At 37.4% G+C, this 22610-nt stretch overlaps 1 protein-coding gene across 3 annotated transcripts in view; it reads right to left on the reverse strand.

Moving 5' to 3' along the window:
• LOC144975037 (uncharacterized) overlaps positions 1–22610 on the reverse strand; it is a 48030-nt gene that overhangs the window by 9640 nt on the left and 15780 nt on the right. For 2 of the 3 annotated variants that reach the window (XM_078918698.1, XM_078918699.1), the window contains exons 3-9: positions 16413–16597; positions 14841–14951; positions 13802–13903; positions 10415–10609; positions 6968–7174; positions 5462–5606; positions 1188–1365 (exon numbers count right to left, since the gene is read on the reverse strand). In XM_078918698.1, the coding sequence (XP_078774824.1) occupies positions 1188–1365; positions 5462–5606; positions 6968–7174; positions 10415–10609; positions 13802–13903; positions 14841–14951; positions 16413–16597 (1123 nt within the window). Of the gene's footprint in view, positions 1–1187; positions 1366–5461; positions 5607–6967; positions 7175–10414; positions 10610–13801; positions 13904–14840; positions 14952–16412; positions 16598–19860; positions 20022–22610 lie in introns of those variants that run through there. The other variant, XM_078918700.1, reaches the window with a different exon arrangement.

The following is a 22610-nucleotide window of genomic DNA, read 5'->3' on the forward strand; positions in this document are numbered from 1 at the left end:
AAGACCCAAGATTAAAGACAACATTGATCAAATAAAAATTAGTCAATAAATTGTAACAAACCAACACTGACAATTCACAGAAGAAATAAAATCAGAATATCATGATCAAAATCAGAATCTATCCAAATATTAGTGGAAACATGGTCACATGTATATCAATCTCTACGTGAGCAGATAGATAGGCAACCTACTTTTACTAATTCACATTGCCCAGGAATTTATCAGATGTAATTACACTTTATATCACAATTGATAAATTTTCAAACTGATTATAGAATGGTATCTCAGTTTTTTTTAGACATTTTGTAAGAAAAGACAAAAACATCATAAGGAAAATTAATAGAAAGAGCAAGAAGGGGCAAATTAAAAAAAAAACAAAAAAAAAAAACAGTAATCCTTCAGACCCATAGACCCAGAGTTTATCCCAGTTTCTATAGCATGAAACTGACAATAACAATTGCTGCTACCCTTTGGATAGGATATTAGTCATCAGATCTAACAGATCCAGCTATCCAATCACTGCTGAGTGAACAGGGGGGGGGGGGGGGTTCAGAAAAATCTCGATGCACCCAGGATCAATCTCAGTCCCTTTGCAAATGTGAAGTGAGTGCTCTACCAACTAAGCTAACAGGATCCCCAAGGAGCAAATAAAGGTAGACCTTATTCAAACAAATGAAGTCATTCACTCGTATGGAAACGAACAGCATGATGAGATTCTGATGCTTGGGACAAGAATGGAACTTGATTGTGATCACAATTCTACAATTCTAGGAATAAGGAAACCCTAAAAAACATTGATGAGATCTGTTGTATGGTAATGTTTACCATTATTATACACTTACTCCAATCATCAAAAATCACTCAATTTTCCATAAGTTGATAACCGTAGTTTCTACAAAACAAACCATTCCAAACGTCAAAAAGATTACTTTACCTCCTGTATAAATAGGAAATGAGCATTTCTCTCTCTCTCTCTCTCTCTCTGTCTCTCTCTCTCTCTCTCTCTCTCTCTCTCTCTCTCTCTCTCTCTCTCTCCAATCAATTAGTAAACATGCCAAATTTTCGCATCTACACTCTTGATAAAAATGTGTATACAATTGACTTTGCATTTACACTAGGTGAAGGGACAGGACATAGAAATGAAGAAATAAAAGAGTGATTGAGTGTTTTATCAATTTTTTCTTTACCTCAATTGATCCATCTTGGCGTATTCAAACAGGTAACGCCTTCCATCCATTTTGATATTCAAATCTTGTCCACAATCAGCTAGTGCACTACGGACTCTGTGACATGTATGCTCATACAGATAGTCCAACACATTCAACACATTTGACACATACAACCGCAGGTCAGGGTGGGGAGAACCTGGAGTATAGAAATGGGTGAGGAGAGGATGATTATCTTAAATGAAAATGACGCAATTTTAGGAATTAAATTTTTCAGTATTTTTACATATGACTAGGCATTCTGTGAAGAAATATAGATAATCCATTAAACAAGATATCTGCTGTCAACAGGAATCAGCCATGTTGTCCAAAGTACGAGGGCTCTTTCAGAAATAACCGAAAAATGCCCATTGCTCAGCAACCAGTGGAGATTTTTTAATTCTGTAAACGACATGATATTCCTTATTTCCTTACGGATATTCTCAGAAATTATGAAGTGCATCATTTTGCACAATGAATTTCTAGACGATTTTAAAGATGGCGGCCCACCTTGAAACTTGGTCAAAGTGGAAATCAGAGCTGTCATACGTTTTTTGAACGCCAAAAGTCTGAATCCTACCGAAATTCATAAAGAACTTCAGAGTGTATATGGTGAGCATGTTATAAGCCGTACACAAGTCTATCACTGGTGTAATTTGTTTGAAGCCGGCCATTCCGACTTGACAGTCAGGGAAGGGAGAGGGCGTTCGATAACTGCGACGTCAGAAGACAATGTGAAGCGAGTTGATGAGCTTATTCGTCAAGACAGGAGGTTGAAACTTCATGAAATCGCAAGCAGTCTTGAAATTTCGGAAACTTCTGCCCATAGAATTGTATTTGATGAACTTGGCTATAGAAAAGTCAGCGCAAGATGGGTTCCTAAGCAATTGACAGACAATCATAAAGAACAAAGATTGGACATCTGCAGGGAACTTTTAAGAAGAAGCAAGAGCTCACGCAGGGTTCACGGGCATACTGCCAACGCCGGCGGAGACTTTCTAGGGTACGATGTGACTTTTCTTGACAGCATAGTCACCGGTGATGAGACTTGGTTGCATCATTGCACCCCAGAAACAAAGCAAGATTCGATGACATGGAAACATCCATCCTCACCTGTCGCGAAGAAATTCAAAGTCATGCGGTCAGCAAAGAAAATAATGGGAACTGTTTTCTGGGACAGTCGTGGTGTTATTCTGTTCGAAACCTTACAACCTGGAGAAACAATCAATGCTGCAAGGTACTGCCAAACTCTTGACAAGCTTAGGGAGGCCATTCGCAGAAAGCGCCCAGGGCAGTTGACCAACGGGGTCATTTTGCAACACGACAACGCTACACCCCACACAGCACGAGTGACGCAAGGTTGGCTAGAGAAATATGGATGGGAGATTTTGCCACACCCACCACACAGTCCAGACCTCGCACCATCTGATTATCACCTCTTTGGGCCACTGAAACGTGAGCTGGCAGGAAAGCGCTTTGACCATGTGCGGAAATGGCTACAAAACCTTGATGGAAATTTCTTCCGAGAGGGTATCTATTCCATGGTGCGGCGTTGGCAGAAGTGTGTCGACAGACTTGGCTGTTACGTAGAGAAATGAAGGACAAGTCAAGGTATGAACACGTGCAAGAATTTTGTTGATAGCATAAAAAACGCGGATTTTACAGGCATTTTTCGGTTAATTATGAAAGAGCCCTCGTACATGACATTGTATATGATAAATAAAAAATCTGAATTAATAAGTTCTAATAAATAAATAGGTGTCCATTTGGTGTAGAAATACAAATTGGACTTACAGCACAATTTGAATTAGGTCTAAGATTTCGAGTCAGTGATTAAACAACTCAACAGTATGCCTTTATGAAATGCATTATGCACCTATTTTCCTTGCTCTGTTGGAATTCCCATGGATGTAATGTGGCTTTGTCTTTGTTCCAAAATTGTGTTGACAGCAAAAATGCTGTATGTCTCATCCTATAGCTAAAAGTAAATTGTCCCATAATCAGTTTCAATGTATTTTTGTTACTTTTAGCATTTAATTCTTTATACAAGAACATGTTGCTTGAAAATAATCTCAGCATCTCTCGAAGAGTCAATGTTATTAATGTAAATTAGTCCAAAAATGTATCCCTGTTGTATTCCAGATCTTCCCAGTATTTAATTGGACTCTCCATTACTACTGTAAGATCCTATTCCAAACAAATGGCTTAGTGCTTGTTTTTGGAATTCCATGTATTTAAAGTTTTTATCAAAACTTCACATTATCAAAGATAAATATTGATGGAGGTTGGGAGGAGGTGAGGCGGTTTGGCATTGCACTCTAACCAAATGTCCGGGCTTTTAGGCCTGCTTTCACCGTTTTTTATTTAAGCAAAGTCATCGATCCAAGTTTACTCAGTTTGACAACCAGGGTAATTCCTATTGATATCAATCAATTTATGGAATATCTATCTTCCTTCATGAAATGCCTAGGCCTTGCACAGTGTGGACTGTGTTGCTGGATGGAAGGGCGTAAATGTTTGGGGGTTTTTTTATCCCCAATTTGGCAACAAGGTAAGAAGTGGTGCAACAATCCTCAATTTACTCACAAAAGAGTGTTAAGTAACGTTTATTCCCTCTTAAATGCATCCCTAGCAGTTGACTCAATTCCTGCTCTCTTGTTTAAAAAATTAATGTTCAGCAAAAGAAGATAAAATAGAAATTCAAGCTTATATGCATCACAATCACATCAGTGTAGGTAGATGGTGACTCACATTTTCAGAACTTAAAGTGTTGTAAGGGCAAACATCCCACAATTAGCTAATTTCAATACGAACTAGGTTTCTATTTTGCAATAATATTACGAAAAAAGATCATAAATCTACAATTGTTTGGCTCCAACTATAAAACTACATACGCATCTTTTTATTTTTCAATGAAATTTGTTGATAAGCAAATGCTAGAGCCAGGACACACATATTTAGGATTCATAATTATTATTTAATCTTACCGATGAATTCCTTCTCATGAAAACTATGAATTTCCAAAATTTCAAGTAAATATGACTGATATTTAGACATGTCTACTTGAAGCTTTAAAAATTTCATAGTTTTCCTTGGGAAAAAAATAGTAGTCACTCTATCTCGCTGTGTAATATGATCAATTTGGCCACATCACCATTGAATAAAGCCTTCAAAGACCTAAATATTTCTGCCCTGGCAAAATATTTTATTGCACAACAATTTTTACTGAATTTGAGCTGCTTCAGTAGCTCCATAGATGAAGCAGTAAGCATGTCTGGATAATCCTACCCGGTGAAGGTCATTGACCCAAACAGGATGACGAGTGGAAGCAATAATGAGTATTTGTATGGTATAGAATGATGCTTACATTTACAGGTGATAAACCTTAATAAATTGAACCCTCTGCAGACTCCTGTATACTCATTATGTGATGATAATCCTTAAGAAACAAACTAAAATCTACCAGGCTCATTATGTGACAACCATCCTTATGAAACAAACGCCTACCAGGCTCATTATGTGATAACAATCCTTATGATACAGACACCTACCAGGATCATTATGTGATGACAATCCTTATGATAAGACACCTACCAGGCTCATTATGGGATGACAATCCTTATGATACAGACACCTACCAGGCTCATTATGTGATGACAATCCTTATGATACAAACAAACACCTACCAGGCTCATTAGGTAATGACAATCCTTATGATACAGACACCTACCAGGCTCATTTTGGGATGACTATCCTTATGAAACTAAAACCTACCCGCTCATTATGTGATGATAATCCTTATGAAACAAACTGACACCTACCAGGCTCATTATGTGATGACTATCCTTATGAAACAAACTATCATCTACCCGGCTCAGCATGTGATGACTTTCCTTATGAAACAAACTAACACCCACCAGGCTCATTATGTGATGACAATCCTTATGAGAGAAACTAACACCTACTTTTCACCTGCAGCAAACTTCAAGACCTCAGGCATCTCCCTCCATACCCCAATACAGAAAACATTCTCTACAGCACGAAGGAACAAGTGAAAGCTATCTCCATCTACTACATCATGCCATTGGACAGTAGAGCACAAGTTTAAAGGACTCAGAGTAAAATACAATAACAACACATGGTATGTACACCACAAGGCACACTTTTATAAAACATTATACACCAAAACAACATTAAGTTATGTACTTTGTAATTAATTCCGAGAACGACAGTCTAAATTTGACAACAAAACTCACTAATCATTGAGTTGAATGCCAGGGAATGTAAGGACTGAGCCAGATTGGCCAGGACTCTTATGGAAGCAGCAACCACTGTCATGCTGGAGTCGTGTAGTGTCATTGCCAGAACCACGAGCTCAATGCTGGATTCTCTCATCGGAGGCTGGAAGAGAGGAAACACATGACTTTTCAAAATAAATCAAGTCTTTAATAGGCATAAAAGAATGATTGAGTTTGAGTTTATCTGTGTGTAAACCTTCTTCAAGCAGTTTGGGAGGTCACATTTTTAAAATCAGCATCTCAAGGGGGTAAAATTGTTGTGAACACTTAAAATGCATAATTTCCACCCATTTATGTAAATTTTCAAATGCTTCAAAATCGATACATTGCGGCTAAATATAAACAATTTTGAATTTTAAAATTAGATTTTAAAAAACATCTCTCGATTTGATTTAGGAAATCCAGATATGGAGATAAAAATCCAAATTAAAATCAGGACATGTCTTAGGCTCTTTCAGCTTCAATGTCAATTCCTTCCACCATTCATGATCTTTTTTGCTATGGATCAGAACAAGGTCAGAACATCCTTGATAAGAGTCATTGGTGATTTTGGACGTGTTTTAAGTCTCTAATAAGAACCATAAGAATTGATGCAGATGATCTTCCTGTATATCTCTTATTTCCAGATGGTATGAAAAATGTATTCATGCCTTAAATTTATTGGCATATTTTCATCTCTGCTGAGTATAGTATATGTCTTAAAAGTCGCCATCTTGCCTCTAACATTTAAATAAATGGAATGGCAGATAGCTGATAATTCCTGGATACTCCTGCAATATCTAGGAAGGATGGCGTTACTGGTGTGATGGACTCTGTTTTTGGTGTTTGTAGTAGAGATGATGATGATGATGATGATGTGGCAGTGATGGAAAGAATTATGTTAATGATGATGATGATGATGATGATTATGATAATGATGATGAACCAATGTATTATGTGTGTGCAAATATACATGTGAAAATATCAAGCTTCTTGGATGGAGGAAAATTAAAGGTGCTGAGCAACTGTTAAAGTTTAGAGATCCGCAATGGATGTCCATCATCTCATATAAGTCATCCTCTATAACATTTATAAACCCAGTGCTGACAACCTAATTTAAACTGATAAATAATTTGAAGAAAAAGGTGTAATTGTGCAAAACAAAGGCATTTTTCATAATTATATATTAACACAATCATCTACAATCGCTATTGGAAGATTCCTCTCCACAATAAATTTGGAAAAGGCTACTTCTGCCCAAATAATGCTTTTGGTTTAGGCTTCAGAAAACAAGATAGGCTGGAAGTGGATAATGAAAATGAGGCAAGATTCCGGATGAAGAAAAAAATTGGTTAAATCACCCACACAACCTTGATTGCAACAAAAAGACATAATGTGGAACAAAAAGCATAAATATATCATTTGATTTTTAAAAAGGGTAATAATGCACCCCTTGGCGTATAGTTGGCAGCTCTGTAAACCCACCTTATCTAGCACTTCAGGAACAAAAGTGGCCATTTTTGCTAGGATGTCTAGGCAGAAATTCTGGATATCTTCATCATCTTTAAAGACTGCCATACAGCCGAGAACAGCGGCAATGGTTTGGCCATGCACCATGGAGACCACATTGTTGGGTACATGGCTTAGGGCTCGCAACATCTGGAGGCACAGTAAGACTAGACACATGGGATCCTGTACAAAAGACAAAACACAATTAAATGAATACTGATTGGAGACAATTTAACATACAATTGCAATTCTATAAACCGAAAGATAGTTTGGTTTCAGAAGTTTGTCAGCATGTAAGTTGCTCTGTGCCTAAGAAAAGAAAGATGGTGCACAACACTCTGGTCTACTCTTGGTGGGGTGGATATCCCCTATCAAAATCTTCTTTTGTAAAAGATGGAAATTGAATTGTCTCACTCTCAACTCTTAACAGAGTTCACAATAACGGAGAGTAATCATTATAATATGACTTTCATCAAGACCACCCTCATTTACCTCCCTCATATCCTTTGTAAAATACTCAACACGGAAAACTCGAACAAAAAGGCCCGGTCCCGTCTTGTTAGAGATTTCCGTGCTTGAATGTATATAGATAGACAAAGAGATAGACAAATAGATAGAAAGATAGATAGATAGATAGATAGATAAATAGGTAGACTGAGATAGATAGATAAATAGGTCGACTGAGATAGATAGATGAATTGATAGATGAAAATGAGAGAGAATCTCAGGGACAGACAGAGAGCGAGAGAGATAGGTTGAAAGGGAGAGACTTTTAATAAAGAGAAAGAGAGTGTGATGGGGAGAAAGAGAGTTTTATTGTGGTGTCATTGTATAGTGGATGGAAGGTGGGGGTCTTTTAAAACAATCAACAAGGTGTGTGAACATTAAGAAAAAGGGGAGGAGAGTTAAATAGCTGACAATTGACCACAAAGTGTGGTGATAACTAATGACATGTCCTATACAACTTGAGGAAGCAGGTCAAAGAGGAAGATTCAATGACATGTTTCCATGCTGGTCATTACAAAATAAGCCCCACCCCCTCCTCCTCAAGCTGTCATCTGACTCAAAATGGAAACAATGCAACAAATGAATTGACTAGTCCCATAATATTATAAATTGCAACCTCATTGGTCAATATGTTTCTAATTGATTAACGTTGACTATTATGAAACAAAGGGCTTTCGTAAACTATCCCTATCAAGTCTTTGCTCCGCCTAACGTCCCCTTTCTTTATGTATATCGACCTCTCTCTCTCCCTCTTGTTTCTTTCACACATACATACACACATATTTATAAAGGCTTCAATCTTTACTCTGCTTCCCCGCCCCCCAGACACCCCACCCCCTCCACGGTCTTCTTAAATGGACAAGCAGTCAGTCTCTCTCTCTCTCTCTCTCTCTCTCTCTCTCTCTCTCTCTCTCTCTCTCATGTGTGTGTGTGGCGTGTGTGTTTTGTTCTTTCATTCTTTCTCTTCCTCTCTCATCCTCTTTCTTGATTTTTCTCTCTCTGTCCACCCGGCTTCACATAGTTTCAAAACAGTAATTTAATAATAATAATAATAATAATAATAATAATGGTATAGATTTATAGTGTGCCAAACATCCCTTCTTCAGGAGGGCTCTGGGCGCATAACATAGATTAAGCCCTAACACAGTACATGAACAACGCTAATTATACACATAATCAAAAGAAAGCCTGTTGGAATAAGAATGTCTTCAAACGACGCTTGAATTCCTCTAGTGAAGATGAAGAACGTATTTCTAGTGGTAGTAAATTCCACAACCTTGGGCCAGAATGCTGAAAGGCGCATTCACCAGCCTTCACTCGACAGCGAGGTGTTTTCAATGAGGTCGTTCGTTGATCGAAGCGATCGCTGTGGGTTGTACCGGTCAATGAGGTTTGAGAGATATGCTGGTGACGAGCCCTCCAAGCATTTGAAAACGATAGTTAAAGATTTATATTTAATCCGCTGGTCCACTGGCAGCCAATGCAGCTGCTGTAGTAATTCGGGAGCTGCAGTTTTCCTGTCTTTCTGCAGTACAATAAATGGTCTGATTGTTCTGATATTTCTTAGATTGCAAACACATGCTATAAATCTGGGTATCGTCAGCGTACATATGGTAAGTGAGAGAATGTTGCTCTAAGATTCTCACAACAGGGGAAGTGTAAAGTACAAAAAGGACTGGACCTAAAACGGATCCTTGAGGTACACCAAAATGAAGGTCACGCTCTGAAGAAGTTACTTCCCCAATTAAAACTGATAGAGTTCTTTGAGTAAGATATGATGCAAACCAGTTTTGAGCAGTGCCTGATATGCCGAAAGTAACTTGTAGCCTTCGAAGTAGTATGGCATGGTCGATGGTGTCAAAGGCCGCCTAAAGATCGAGAAGGCTAAGGATGGTGGTTTTTCCTTGATCAATAATTTGCAGCAAGTCATTTGTGATTCTCATCAATGCTGTTTCTGTGCTATGATTTTGCCGATAGGCCGATTGATAGCACTCATCGACGTTATTATGTTTCATGTGACATGCAAGTTGTTTTAGAACAATCTTTTCTAGAATTTTGGAGATGAATGGTAGATTTGATACAGGTTTTAAGTTTTTAAAATTATCACTGTCAAGTCCCGCTTTCTTCAACAATGGCTTCACCAAATTTGTGACCATCATCCAGCAGCTGTATGAAGGTGCTACTTGCCAAGTCATTTGATATCATAAACTGTTATTTAACTTTTGGCGTTTTAAAATCATATTTTATATTAAATAAGACGTAATTGTCACATTAATAATTCTTATTTCATTGATTCTTTAATTAAATATCAAAAACCCTTCAATAAGTGAACAATTTAATTTTCAGAATTTTTTGGTGTTTTTATCAATTTAATGGCATCTTACATAATTAATAATCAATAACTACAAAAGTAACAATTGGATTATTTAAAAAAATTGTATGCACATTTTGTATATTCAAAGCTCATGCCAAATTTTAATCCTCTCGTCCACGTATCTAAGGAGTTATCTTTGCCCATTGATTTGACGGTGCATGAAAAAGGTACCCCAATTTCGATTTTCTCAAAATTTGGTTTTTACACACCCCCTACTTCAAATGGTCATATCTCGGCAACGAATGATCAGAATTTTATAAATTTGGTATCAATTTTTTTGGCATAAAATAAGCATTGATTGGGCACAAAAAAATAAAAAAATTGAAAACCTTGACTTAATACCGTTTTAAGGCGAGGGGTCACATATGATAGACATGTCGCGAATGTGTGTGAGGATAACAGTTGCGTGTGCTAACCAACAGCAGCACCAACACGGTAAATGAAGCGAGAGGTAACAGATGATAATTAATTGCTAAGAGGGGAATCCCCTTGATATTATATTTTTCTATCAAGTAAGAAACAACTGCCCATCAATTACTCACCAAAAACTGACGTAAAATCTCAACTAGCAAAGAGGTGACTGTGGAATGTCGTGTCCCCTTAGTTGGTGAATTGAGAGATGATGATGATGGTGACGGTGTTTTCTTTTGTTGATTGGGCTCCTCATCTGATGCTGAGTCAGATATCACGTCTGATAAAAACTTTCTCAAAATTTCTTTCCTATGGTAAGCCACTTCCTGCACAAGATAAAAGAATATTGTGAATATTAGCAAAAGAAAAAAAATAATTTCATGGTAGGATCTCCTTGTTTACGTTATACCTGCCAACCATTCACTTTTGGATGAAACATTCTGATTTTGGCACATGCTTAATTCTGGACTTTATCATTAATTCTTCAATCTTCAGCTGTTGACATCATCGCACTACAGCCTTTTCTTTTTTAATTTCTGGAATTTGGAGCTTTTAAATTTGGTGGTGTTGTGATTATTGCAAGTAAAATTAAAAATTCCAACTTTTTGTCTCAAATTCCTATTTTCCAATTTTTTTGATCTTCTGATTCCTCTTTAAGAAAGTGAAGTGTTGGCAGGTCTGTTAAATATGATTTGACTTACTTTGCCTCTTGATTCTTTGTGCCACAAAAACACTCTTCCACCCGACTCGGTGTTTGGAGGTCTTTGGAGGTCAGGTTTGTCTGGCTGCCTTCAACTCTGTTTAAATACTGTTATGGTCGACCAACCCTCCTCTTTCCTTGCAGGTTCCAGTCCAAAGCCTGCCTGGTGATATTGCTTGCAGGCTTTCTGAGGGTATGGCCAATCCAGCCCCATTTCCTTTTCTTTATTTCCATTTCAATAGCCGACTGGTTCAGTTTTTGGAGCAGTTCTCCATTGTTGATGATGTCCAGCCACCTGATATTTTCTGAGGCACCTGTTTATGAATGCTTTAACTTGAAGCTTATTTGTGGTGGTTTTAGTCAGTCGCCATGTCTTCGAGTTGTATAAAAGAACTGACTTCACATTTGTGTTGAATAGCTGGATTTATATTTCAATGTAAGAGCCTTTGAATTCCATATTGGTCGAATAGTGTTAAAGGCATATCGTGCTTTATTTATCCAACTTTTAATGTCTTTGTCTGTTCTTCCCTCTTTGCTCACTATACTATCCAAACATACAAATTTATCTACCTCTTTGGTGTCTCTTTGGTGGTGTTTTATAGGGTGGAATTGCTTGCTGTTTACTCTCATCATTTCTGTCTTGCCTGTATTTATTTGCAGTCCTGTTTTTTGTTGCTTTCTGTGTGAGTTTGTTTAGCTTTTCTTGTGCATCTTTCAAGTTGTGAAAGGGAAGACAGATGTCATCTGCAAAGTCGAGATCATGTAGTTGGCTTGTTAGGGTCCATTGAATTCCTGTCTTTTATCCTGTGGTAGCCTGTTTCATGAACCAGTCAATAACTATTAAGAAGATTGTTGGTGACAAAAGGCAGTCTTCACTGAGAAGGGGTCTGTTAATTTTCCCTCGTGGATGACTTGGCAAGTAGCACCTTCATACAGCTGCTGGATGATGGTCACAAATTTTATTGGAAAGCATTGCATGAGTTTACAGATCACATTTGTTTACAATCTCCAAAGCTGTCTGGAAGTCCACAAAGATAGAGTATAGAGGAGATTGCCACTCTAGGGACTGTTCGATGATGATCTGTAGAGTCGCAACTTGGTCAGTATCTATCTTGTCAGAAACCAGAAAAAATGATTCTCGTCAAAAATTTCCTTGGGATTGATAGCAGAATGATCCCCCTCCAGTTGTTACACAATGATAAGTCCCCCTTTTTTTGGTAATTTAACTAGGTGGTTGTTCTTCCCGTCTTTTGGAACTTTCTCTTGTTCCCAGATTTTATTCAGAAGTGGGTATAACATGTCAGTTGATGTCTGGATGTCTGCTTTCAGTGCTTCATTTGGAATTCCATCTGGCCCTGCTGCTTTGCCTTGTTTGAGGGTCTTTATGGCTTTGGCAATCTCTGTTTTGGTTGGTGGGTTGATGTTGGTATCAAGGTGGTCTATTTGTGGTGGAATATCTGGTGGCAAAGTTGGTGCAGGTCTATTGAGCATTCCCGGGAAGTGTTCGGCCCATCTTTCTCTTTGGTTTATATCTCCAGAAATAGCGTTACCAATCTTGTCTTTTACTGGGTAGCTGGGGATTTTTGTTTTTCCTGAGAGTGCTCTTGTGATTTCGTAGAGCCTTTTCATGTCCCTTTGCCCTGCTGCAAATTCTGCTTCTGAGGTCAGCTCCTCAACAAAGTTTCTCTTATCTTTTCTTGCACTCTTTTTCACTTGCCTGTTTTTCTCCCAGTAAATCATTTGAATTTCTTTCTGGTCCTTTTCAACTTGAGTTTGGTTCAATTGGTCTAACTTTTTCCTCTGCTCTATTAGGGTCCATGTCTCTGTGGTTAGCCAGTCTTTTCGCTTTTTTGTCTTTTTCCCAAGAATAGATTTGCATGTTGTGTTCCTTACATCTTGCTGATTATGATAGTGGTCATCAACTGTCTCCTCAATCAAGCTAAATTTGTTCCTCAATTCAATTCTAAACTCTTTTTGTTTCTCTGTCTCCATCAGACTGTGTACACTAAACTTGTGTGATGGTCTCTCTGCTCTGTCCTTGTAAGCCTTCAATTTGATCTGAAGTATTGCTACAACTAGTTGATGATCTGATGCTGCATCTAGATTTAGTTTGTATTTGATGCTGTACTGCATTCATATTCAAAGCAAAATTTAAGACCAGCAAATCAGCAACAATCATATAAAAGAGGTCCATTAACTTAACATTTCACATGACTTTGGTTTTTAACTTTTTAGATTTCTAAACTCATTGTAGGATGGACAGAAATGAAAAAGGTTGAAGGAAATGTGGGTATTTTAAAAACATGTATTGGTCAAATTGAAATTCAATGTTGTCCAAAAAAAAAAAAGTTTAGATAAGACATTTGCCTGAGACAAATTATGAAATACTAGAAGACGGATCCAAACCTGGCACTGCTCACATTCCCGGTCTTCCATTTCCACCTCCTCCCCCCCCCCCCCCCGCACCACCCCCCAAAAAAAACAACAACCCCCAAACAACCCCCCCCCCCTCCCCAAATACCAAAAAAAAAAAAAAAACATTAAGAAAAGAAAAATAATATTTGTAAAGTGAAACAAAAGACAGGAGGAAAAAAAAACAATAAAAAGATTGAAAAAAATAAAAGAAAAAGGAAAAATATCAAGCTGTAAAACAAATTATGCAATATTCTTCTCTTTTGACGTCTAGGGGCATCAACCAGAAACATGATTTTTTCAAATGTCTTAGTCTTATGTTGGCACAATGAATCAAAATGGTGTTGACTAAATCCATACATAATAAATCAAGATTGTAAAAGAGTAAAGTCATCCTGCAAGTCACCTGTAACATTTTAGCAATTCTGTCAGCCATGTCTGATGTCATTGCTATGTCTGTGTGCACGTTGATGTGTCGGGTTAGGTAACTGGAGGACAGAATGGCAAGCTGTGGAATGGATTGATAGGAACATTATTACGGAGTTATCTCTCTCTACCCCTCTCTTTCTCTTTCTTTCTCTCACACACATACACATACACTTTCTCTGTCTCTCTCTTTCAATCAATCTATCTGTTTTGTTTTTGTTTGTTTTAAGGGTTTTACAGCGCTTGCAACACATTTAGGTTATATCAGAGCCAGTAAAAAGGAAGTAAATGGGATAGTAAAAAGCTCTAGAATTACAATTAAAGCACCCAAGAGAAAGTAAGACAAAGGGGAATGGGAACAAATAAGGATCAGATGTAGATTCCAAGAGCATACCACCAATGTACTTAGTTTGAGATCACCTATAAGTCTCATCCGGACACAAGCACAAAATCCAACAAAGAGGAATACACTCAAATGCTTACATTATACATTAAAAATAACAAATATAATAATACATAACAGAGAGATGATTTACAAGGAAGAAAATATCATATCCCAAAACAATAACTATGCATTTGACTGTTTCCCTCTCAGCCAGGACTCTGACAAAGGCCAGGAAAAAACCAGGTAATCTCATTCCAAGACAAAGACAGAAAGCTTGTTGGATAAGATATAAGGGGATAGAAGACACAGTGCCCATGCCCTCTATGGGAGGTCAGGATCCCCACCAAGAATCTATCTGTCTGTCTGATGTGTGAGTGTTATATATATGTGTGTGTGTGTGTGTATGTACTTGTGTGTGTGGATGTGTGTGAACGTATAGGGCAGGTATGTATACATCTATGTTTGCAAATTTGACAGGAGCAAGCGTGTGAAAAATGACTGTTATAGCTGATGAGTCAGTAAAATTGAATCAAGCTGTGAAATCGATGAAATCGACACAATCTCTCTCTCTCTCTCTCTCTCTCTCTCGAGAGAGAGAGAGAGAGAGAGAGAGAGACCATTACAATTTACAAACCTGATCAGGATCTTTGACATGACTGAGGAGTTCATGCTCTGAGTTTGGCAATTGGAGAAGACACCACTCCTTCATCTCCTCTTTCAAGCTGTCTTTTTTGGACAAGGTCAACTGAAAGTGAAAGTTTATTTGAAACAAATAAATAATAATTATAGTATTGGGTATCTTCCTGCATATGTTGCAGAATGTGATCTGTTCAAGCCATGTCCGTGTCCTATCAGATCATGAAAGAGTTACAGAATGTGATCTGTTCAAGCCATGTCCGTGTCCTATCAAATCCTGAAAGAGTTACAGACTGTGATCTGTGCAAGCCATGTCAATGTCCTATCGGATCATGAAAGAGTTGCAGACTGTGATCTGTGCAAGCCAAATCTGTATTCTATCAAATCCGAAAGAGTTGCAGAATGTATTGTGATCTGTGCAAGCCATGTCCATGTCCTATCAGATCCCGAAAGAGTTGCAGAATGTGATCTGTGCAAACCATGTCCATGTCCTATCAGATCCCGAAAGAGTTACAGAATGTGATCTGTGTAAGCCATGTCCATGCCCTATCAGATCCCGAAAGAGTTACAGAATGTGATCTGTGTAAGCCATGTCCATGCCCTATCAGATCCTGAAAGAGTTACAGAATGTGATCTGTGTAAGCCATGTCCATGCCCTATCAGATCCCGAAAGAGTTGCAGAATGCAAATTGCCACCAGATCTGTCAAATTGTGATAACTATGTTCTTTTTCAATGCAGAACATATTTCTTTTCTGCAATATTGGGTGGAAGTTTTCCTTTATGAAATTGTATATGAAATATTTCTAGTGGTTGTAATTTCTAATAAGATGGACATTAGCGATAATTGGCAGTATTGACAAAGCAATTTTATTATCAATCAAATTTTAATACTTGCTAACTTTTTAAAAAATTTCCAACAATATTCAAATGATTTGGATTTGTTTATAATGACCAAGATTGAAAAAGTATGCAGAGATCAAAATGTTACTAATATCAAAGGTTTTGTTTTGAAAAATCTAAAAAAGTTCAATAAAACGATTCATATTTAATCATCATTCTTCGTTTCTTGAATGTGTCATAATCTAAGAGAATCCCCATCTCATGTCACTCTCTGTTCACTTTTAAAAATATTATTGTAAATTGTTTCATTTCTCCATATTGGAACAAAACTAACTGCTTAACGTTTAGTAATGAAAAATGCATACTGGTTGGCAACTCAACAATATTTACAATATTCTAGATCTATAAAAGTTTATGATTTATGTATCTATTTTAGTAAGGACTTAAGAGCTCAAAAAAAAAAAAAAAGAGTCCCAAATAGCTGAAAGTCCATGGAATCTTAGTTTATCCCAATCTGTGAAGCTCTGAATAATATCCTAGCCTATAGAAAAGTAATTTTCCATTAAATCTGGCGGACCCAGCTCCCCTATCACTGTCCTGTCGAGTAGACAGATAGTGTTTTTCCCAAGGGCACACTGTTAAGATGCTCACGAACAAATAAATACTTTTACCAGCTTAAAATTATCTGATTCAAGCAGCATGTCATAACCCGCTGACAAAGAGACTTACTTCTCTTGGAGGAACAGGTGGAGGGATGCCATCTTTATTGTGACTACGTTGTGGTTTGGGGGGCGGTGAGGGCAGGATTGGGTGTCCAGGGGTTGGGGGAAGATGGCGACGGTGTGGTTTAGGTCGTTCAAGGGTCGGACCTTCTAGCAGCTCCAGAGTTTTATCAGCCACCTCTATCTGACTTCCTGCAACAACAACAAAAAAGAGAGAACTTGTGAAAAAAGAAAATCAGAGTCAAGTAACACTCTGAGCTATTAGCTGAAGCTACTTAAAAGTCCAGTGTATATACAGACATTAGATCCCTGGTTTTCCATTGATAAAATATGACGCAGCCAGGTCTTTATTTCCCTTTTCTTCTACAGTCATGTTCCAGGGATGCCAACTGATTTTTGAAGAAAAAAAACCTGAAAATGAGAGGAGCATCCCATATCACCCAAAACAAACCTTGTAAATGAACAAATAAAAACATCTCTTAACTTTCGTTTGCAAGTGTATGGGGCCATTGTTGTAACAATTCCAATAATATTATTTCTCTATTGAGAAGAACCTTCAATAGCTTTCTTATTGGAGACAGGAAAAGCTGCTGAGTAAGCACTGAGATGTGAAAACAGGCAGAAAAGCCGGAAAAACCGGCCATTTGGCACTCCCCCTGTCCAAAAAAATTAATTTGCCTGTTGTTGCTATCCTGCAATCAATACACTTTTTAACAAATAATAAATAAATATTACATAGATCAAAGTTCAGAAACAAAGCCAGGATTAAATATAACATTTTACAGAAATACATTTTTACTTTGCCAAAAGAGGAAAGAAATGGAAAAGGCTGTTTCATCGAAGTGTATGCCAAGTTTTGAAAATAACAAAGATAAGCTATTAAATGTTACTGCATATTTCATGACCAAATTCTAAAGGGTACTAAACATGCACAATTCTTAGTATGTATTTTTTAAAAATTTTAAAGCAGGCATCAAAGAATAGGACAAATAAAGTGTTTATACAGAGAGACAAATTCCATTCCAGGTTATCAAGGTGTCTAAAATAATTTAAAGAGAAATGTTATAAAATCTTTTCTGAACCAATATAAAACTATGGTTAGAAAAATTGTGATTGATTATTTTGTTGTTTTTTAATGGTATCCTGGCATTTGGGTGAAAAATGGAAAACTCACAAAGAATGTAATACCATTTGATAAAAGTGACTTCTCACTCATTCCTCCTACGACAGATGCACATATGAAACAATAAGAATGATAGCCTCGTAAAAAAACCCCCAAAAATCATAGGGCTGACATAACAGTCTTGTTTAAGGGATTAAATGGTCTTTTAGAAATGCTACAAGATCAATACAAAATGAAGTCAATCAAAATATAAACTAGACAGCTGGGGTATCAAAATGTTTCTCTATGCTGTGTTGACTGTCATCTTCCGTCTTTGCTCCCAAACATGTTTTCCTCATTAAACAACCTACCTGCTGGCTTCAAACTTTTGAGCTATATTGAGACCTTCAGACTATAATGAAAGTACCATTATTTCCCTTATTCTTTGTGTAAAAGAATGGACAAGGAAGGACTACCCAACACTAATTAGGACAGATCTGGATGGAGGCCTCTTACTGCAAAGTCATCTCTCATGTCTCCCCTACAAGCACCCCTGTCAGGAGAGTGAGGTGAGGAGTTATTCTTTTGAGAATGCAAGTTTGACAGTTATAGTCAGTCAATTTCAATGGAGCTAACCTATGGTTCATGACATTGCTCCTATCATTTCACTATTATTTCGTCTAGTGACTAAAGTGCTCTTGGGTTTAAAAAATTGTCTCTTATAGATAGATTAATAAACGACTATTAACCGTTCCGCTCTTAACATTTGATCTCAGTCTCTGTCAAGGTCTGGGAAAAAGCAATGGCATTTCAAGAAAATGACAAAAACAACAAAGAACCAACCTGTTTTGAGCGATAGAAAAGGCTACATACCCTGGCCCCCCCCCCCCCCCCTAAAAAACACTGCGTGCATACAATCTCTCTCTCTTTCTCTCTCTCTCTCTCTCACACACAGACACACATAAACACACACACACACACACACAAACCCCGCACAGATGGAAGTAGTCCCGACAATTCTTGGGTAGCATTAGATTCCTCAATCCTCAATTCCACAACTTCATAAAAGGGTTAATTCATAAGGTAGCCTTTTACTCACAAAAAATTAAATCTATTAAAACATAGGCCAAAGCTGATCTGAACAAAACTTTTACAATGGAGTCCTCCATCTTGTTTTAATATAGCCGTTTGGTTTCAAACCATTCTAAATTGATTAAATTAAATTTGTCTTGAACTAGTAATATGTGTACTTGGTATCATGTTTGTTTTGGCAAAATGTCACAGAATAAACATTGGGTTAAATTAAACAGAGTTAAGTAAAAATAATAAATCGACCAAAAAAGAAAAAAACCACACCCCCCCCCCCCCCCAACCCCCAAAAAAAAAAAAAAACAAAAAAAAAACTAAAAATCAACAGAAAAAGGATAAAATAAAAGAAAACACACCTCTCCTACTTTCAAAGCCCTTTTAAGAAAAAAAGGTAAAAAAGCAACAACAAAAATAAACCAAAAAAAAAAAAAACCCAAAAAAAAAAAAGAATTTTTAAAAATTAAATAACATTTTTAACAAGGCTTTGATGACCAAGCAGCATGTTATATCATCCTCTAACAACATCAAGCAATGTTATGAGTGGTCTGTGACTGAATGGCTGACAATGACTCTGACATGTGAAAGACACAGACATAAGCCCACGCTATCCAGATGAGAGAAAGCAGTGTCTGATATAATAATGGCACTGGGTGCCTATAAGGGTAACTGCACTAAGCATATGGAAATTTGCTTCGAGAAGGCCTGCTCATGTGAGAATTGCAAGGTAAACTGCCTGCAAAAACATGTCATATGAACTTGCATATTTCATTTTGTTATTAATAATTCATTGTCCTTCGGGACCACAATACTACAGAACCAGAATTTAACCGAGTTCTGTAGCATTTCACGAATTGCAAAAACTGCTTGCTACCCTTTAAACAGGACATAATCTATGATAATGTATTTTCCATCAGAACTACAAGCCCAGCCCTAGCAAAAGGGCCAGACTAATAAAATGCTCTGGTAAGTGAGCTATCAGAATATCTTACCTATATTCAAATATTATTACTATTCTAGCAAAAATAAATACAACCAAACAACCCGCCCCCCCCCCCCCCCCCAAAAAAAAAAAGAAAAAAACCAAAAAAAAAAACCCAAACAAAACAACCCCCCCCCCCCCTGCCCAGCATATTAAAAAAAAACACAACAAAACAACAGAACAAACAAAAACTCTTCTATCATAACTTATTCATTTACTGATGTGTGTATATGGTTTTTCCTATTGGTGAATGAATGTAATTTGCACATGTGTCATTGTCACAACCTGAAAAATGATTGTCCACTTCCATTGCAGCGATATCCAAATAGAACAAAATATCACATCAGTGTGCAAACAGTAAGGCAAAGATTCATGGGTTAAATGACAACTGACCACTTTCCCCCTGATCATTTAACTCCCTCTTCCAATGACATCAATTAAATATTGATATAACCCACATAGCCCTTTGGTTAAATCCTGCCTGGTTAGGATGCACCTTGATCATTATAGCCTAAAAATAAAAACATTAAATATCATAACCCCCCCCCCCCCCACACACACACACACACTCACACAGATACATACATACATATACAAAGACAAATAAAGTAAATAGAAACACAAAGATAATTCACGAGCGATATGCCCCCCCCCCCCCCCCCCCCCCCCCGCCAATCCCTCATTTGTATGACACAATTTATAGGTATGGATTCTGTCTACGGTTCATTGGATTAAAATCTGACAATAAAATGGACTTATCTGATTAAACCTGCCACTTTCATTGATTAGTCATTAACATTTATTACAATATAATCTATTAGAAAAATGTTATGATCATATCAACTTCTATTCTTTACCACCAATTTAACAATTCGTATCAAGAACAGTAGGATAGACAATTTGCACAAAATACTGCATCAAACTACAAAACAAAAAGCTTGGATCACAAATGTGTCACTTTGTGGTCTAGCGGTATAATTATATAGTTAGTCAAAGACCCGATCCTGATGTGGCAGACCTGCCAACCTTCCCAGAATGAAAAGTGTATTCTATGACCCTCAAAAGTGCATTTTTTAGCAAAAAAAAAAGTGTACAATATACAAAAAATTGTATAAATGCTAAAATCAAATCCAAATTAAAATAAACTTTGATCTTCATCATTCAAACACCCATTTGCATCAATCTCCAGTAATTACAAACTTATTGGTTTATCGAGAAACTAAAACTTAATGGCCATTTTAAATAAGTGTAAGGCTCAGAAATTGCAATATCTAAGGATATTGCTTTCGAAACGCTCAAAGAAATGGCCAAAATACCCCAAACATGTTGGTAGTATCGACGTCTGTGGAAGAGATGGTGGTTGTAGTGATGGTGCTCTAGTGGTGGTGGTGATGATGAAGCTGTTGTGGTCGCGGTGGTAGAAGTGATGTGGTGGTGTTTGTGGCAGTGACAATAATGGTGATATACATCTATTGGTGATTTCTATTCTTATTCATTCATTTTTTCTTCTCTCATTTCAAGCAGGAAGGTCTGATTCGAAATGCAGTGGTCTCCATCTGCATGTACTATGGTTTTAAGAATGTGGTTGTAGCCATGGTGATGCCATGGTGGTGATGGTAGGAGATGATGATGTGGTGATGATGATGCAGATGTACCAAATAAAGTTGTGATGGTAATAATGGTGATATACATCTGCCAGCCCAGTAAACCAGTTGTAAGTTTTGTGATAAATATTTGGGAGAGTGGTCTTAATTATATTCAATAGATGACATTTTGCAACAGTGACAGGATATTTTTCATAAATGTCATCTCTCTCTCTCTCTCTCTCTCTCTCTCTCTCTCTCTCTCTCTCTCTCTCTCTCTCTCTTTATTTTTTTTATTTGTTGGAACTTTTACTCTTCCCCCTCCTACTACTACCACAATAATTTTTTGTTGTTGAGCATTTGCTCCTCCTACTACTACAACACAATTCCTACAACTACTCCTTTTACACCTGAGTACAGTTTGAGAATGTGAGTAAAGAGCCTTTTCCGAGGACTCAACTTTGCGCTGAGTGAGACTCGAACCCAGGACCTTCCGATCCGAAAGCGAGTGTCATACCACATTCTCGATTTATTCCGATGGATATTGGGACCAATAGGCTTTTTTTTTTTTTTTTGAAGAGGGGGGGGGGGGGGGGGGGGGGGGGGGGGGTTGATGATGGTGGTGTGCAGTCAGTGGAATTAAAAATCCAAAAATATTGGTTTTGAATAGGATCTTTGCTTTCATTTTAGTGGTTACCGGTTTGAGAGCTGGTCATTACTTCTATTGGTGATTTCTATTCATTCATTTGTTTCTTCTCTCATTTCAAGCAGGAAGGTCTGATTCGAAATGCAGTGGTCTCCATCTATATGTACTATGGTTTTAAGAATGATCAGGATATTAGCATGATCCAGGTGTGAAATAGAACTTTTACTGTATGAATTTACCCCTTAAACTCCCTTGAGTTGATATGAATGGAAAATCGAACAAATTTGTTCGATTCTCAACCAGAATGTTAAAACCCTGCTCACCCAAATGGACTCAGCCTATAAACATGATCAATTAATTGTTCTATCCTATTGTTTAAATGTTAAAATAGAGTGATAAAATGAATCTGTAACAATTCTCCAGTATGAAACCTGCTTAAGTGATGGGAAGGAAAAAACAAGTCTGTCATAAAATCTACAGTGATAACGATTCTCTGAAATGGCATAGAAGTAGAAGCAGGGCATAAGGATGAGTGGCTAAGCTAGAAGTTGTATATTGACACGATGCTGGAGGTTGAGGTACGAAGGGGAGAGCTAATGTTGTAAAGTAAAGAATGAGGACAACTTTCAGGGAGAAGAAAAGGAAGGAGGAAGAGAAAAAAAAAAGAAGATGACAATGAGAACAGGAAAAGGGTGACAATGAGGAAGGTGAGAAGAAGGAGGAAGAAAATGGAGATGAGGAGAAGAAGAGGGAAGAGGAGGAGGTGGAGAAAGAGGAGAAAAAGAATATTAGGAGGAGAGAGATGA

The sequence above is a fragment of the Berghia stephanieae genome, chromosome 6, assembly GCF_034508935.2.
Source record: "Berghia stephanieae isolate SIO BIC M18660-M18661 chromosome 6, UCSD_Bste_1.3, whole genome shotgun sequence".
Taxonomy (NCBI): domain Eukaryota; kingdom Metazoa; phylum Mollusca; class Gastropoda; order Nudibranchia; family Aeolidiidae; genus Berghia; species Berghia stephanieae.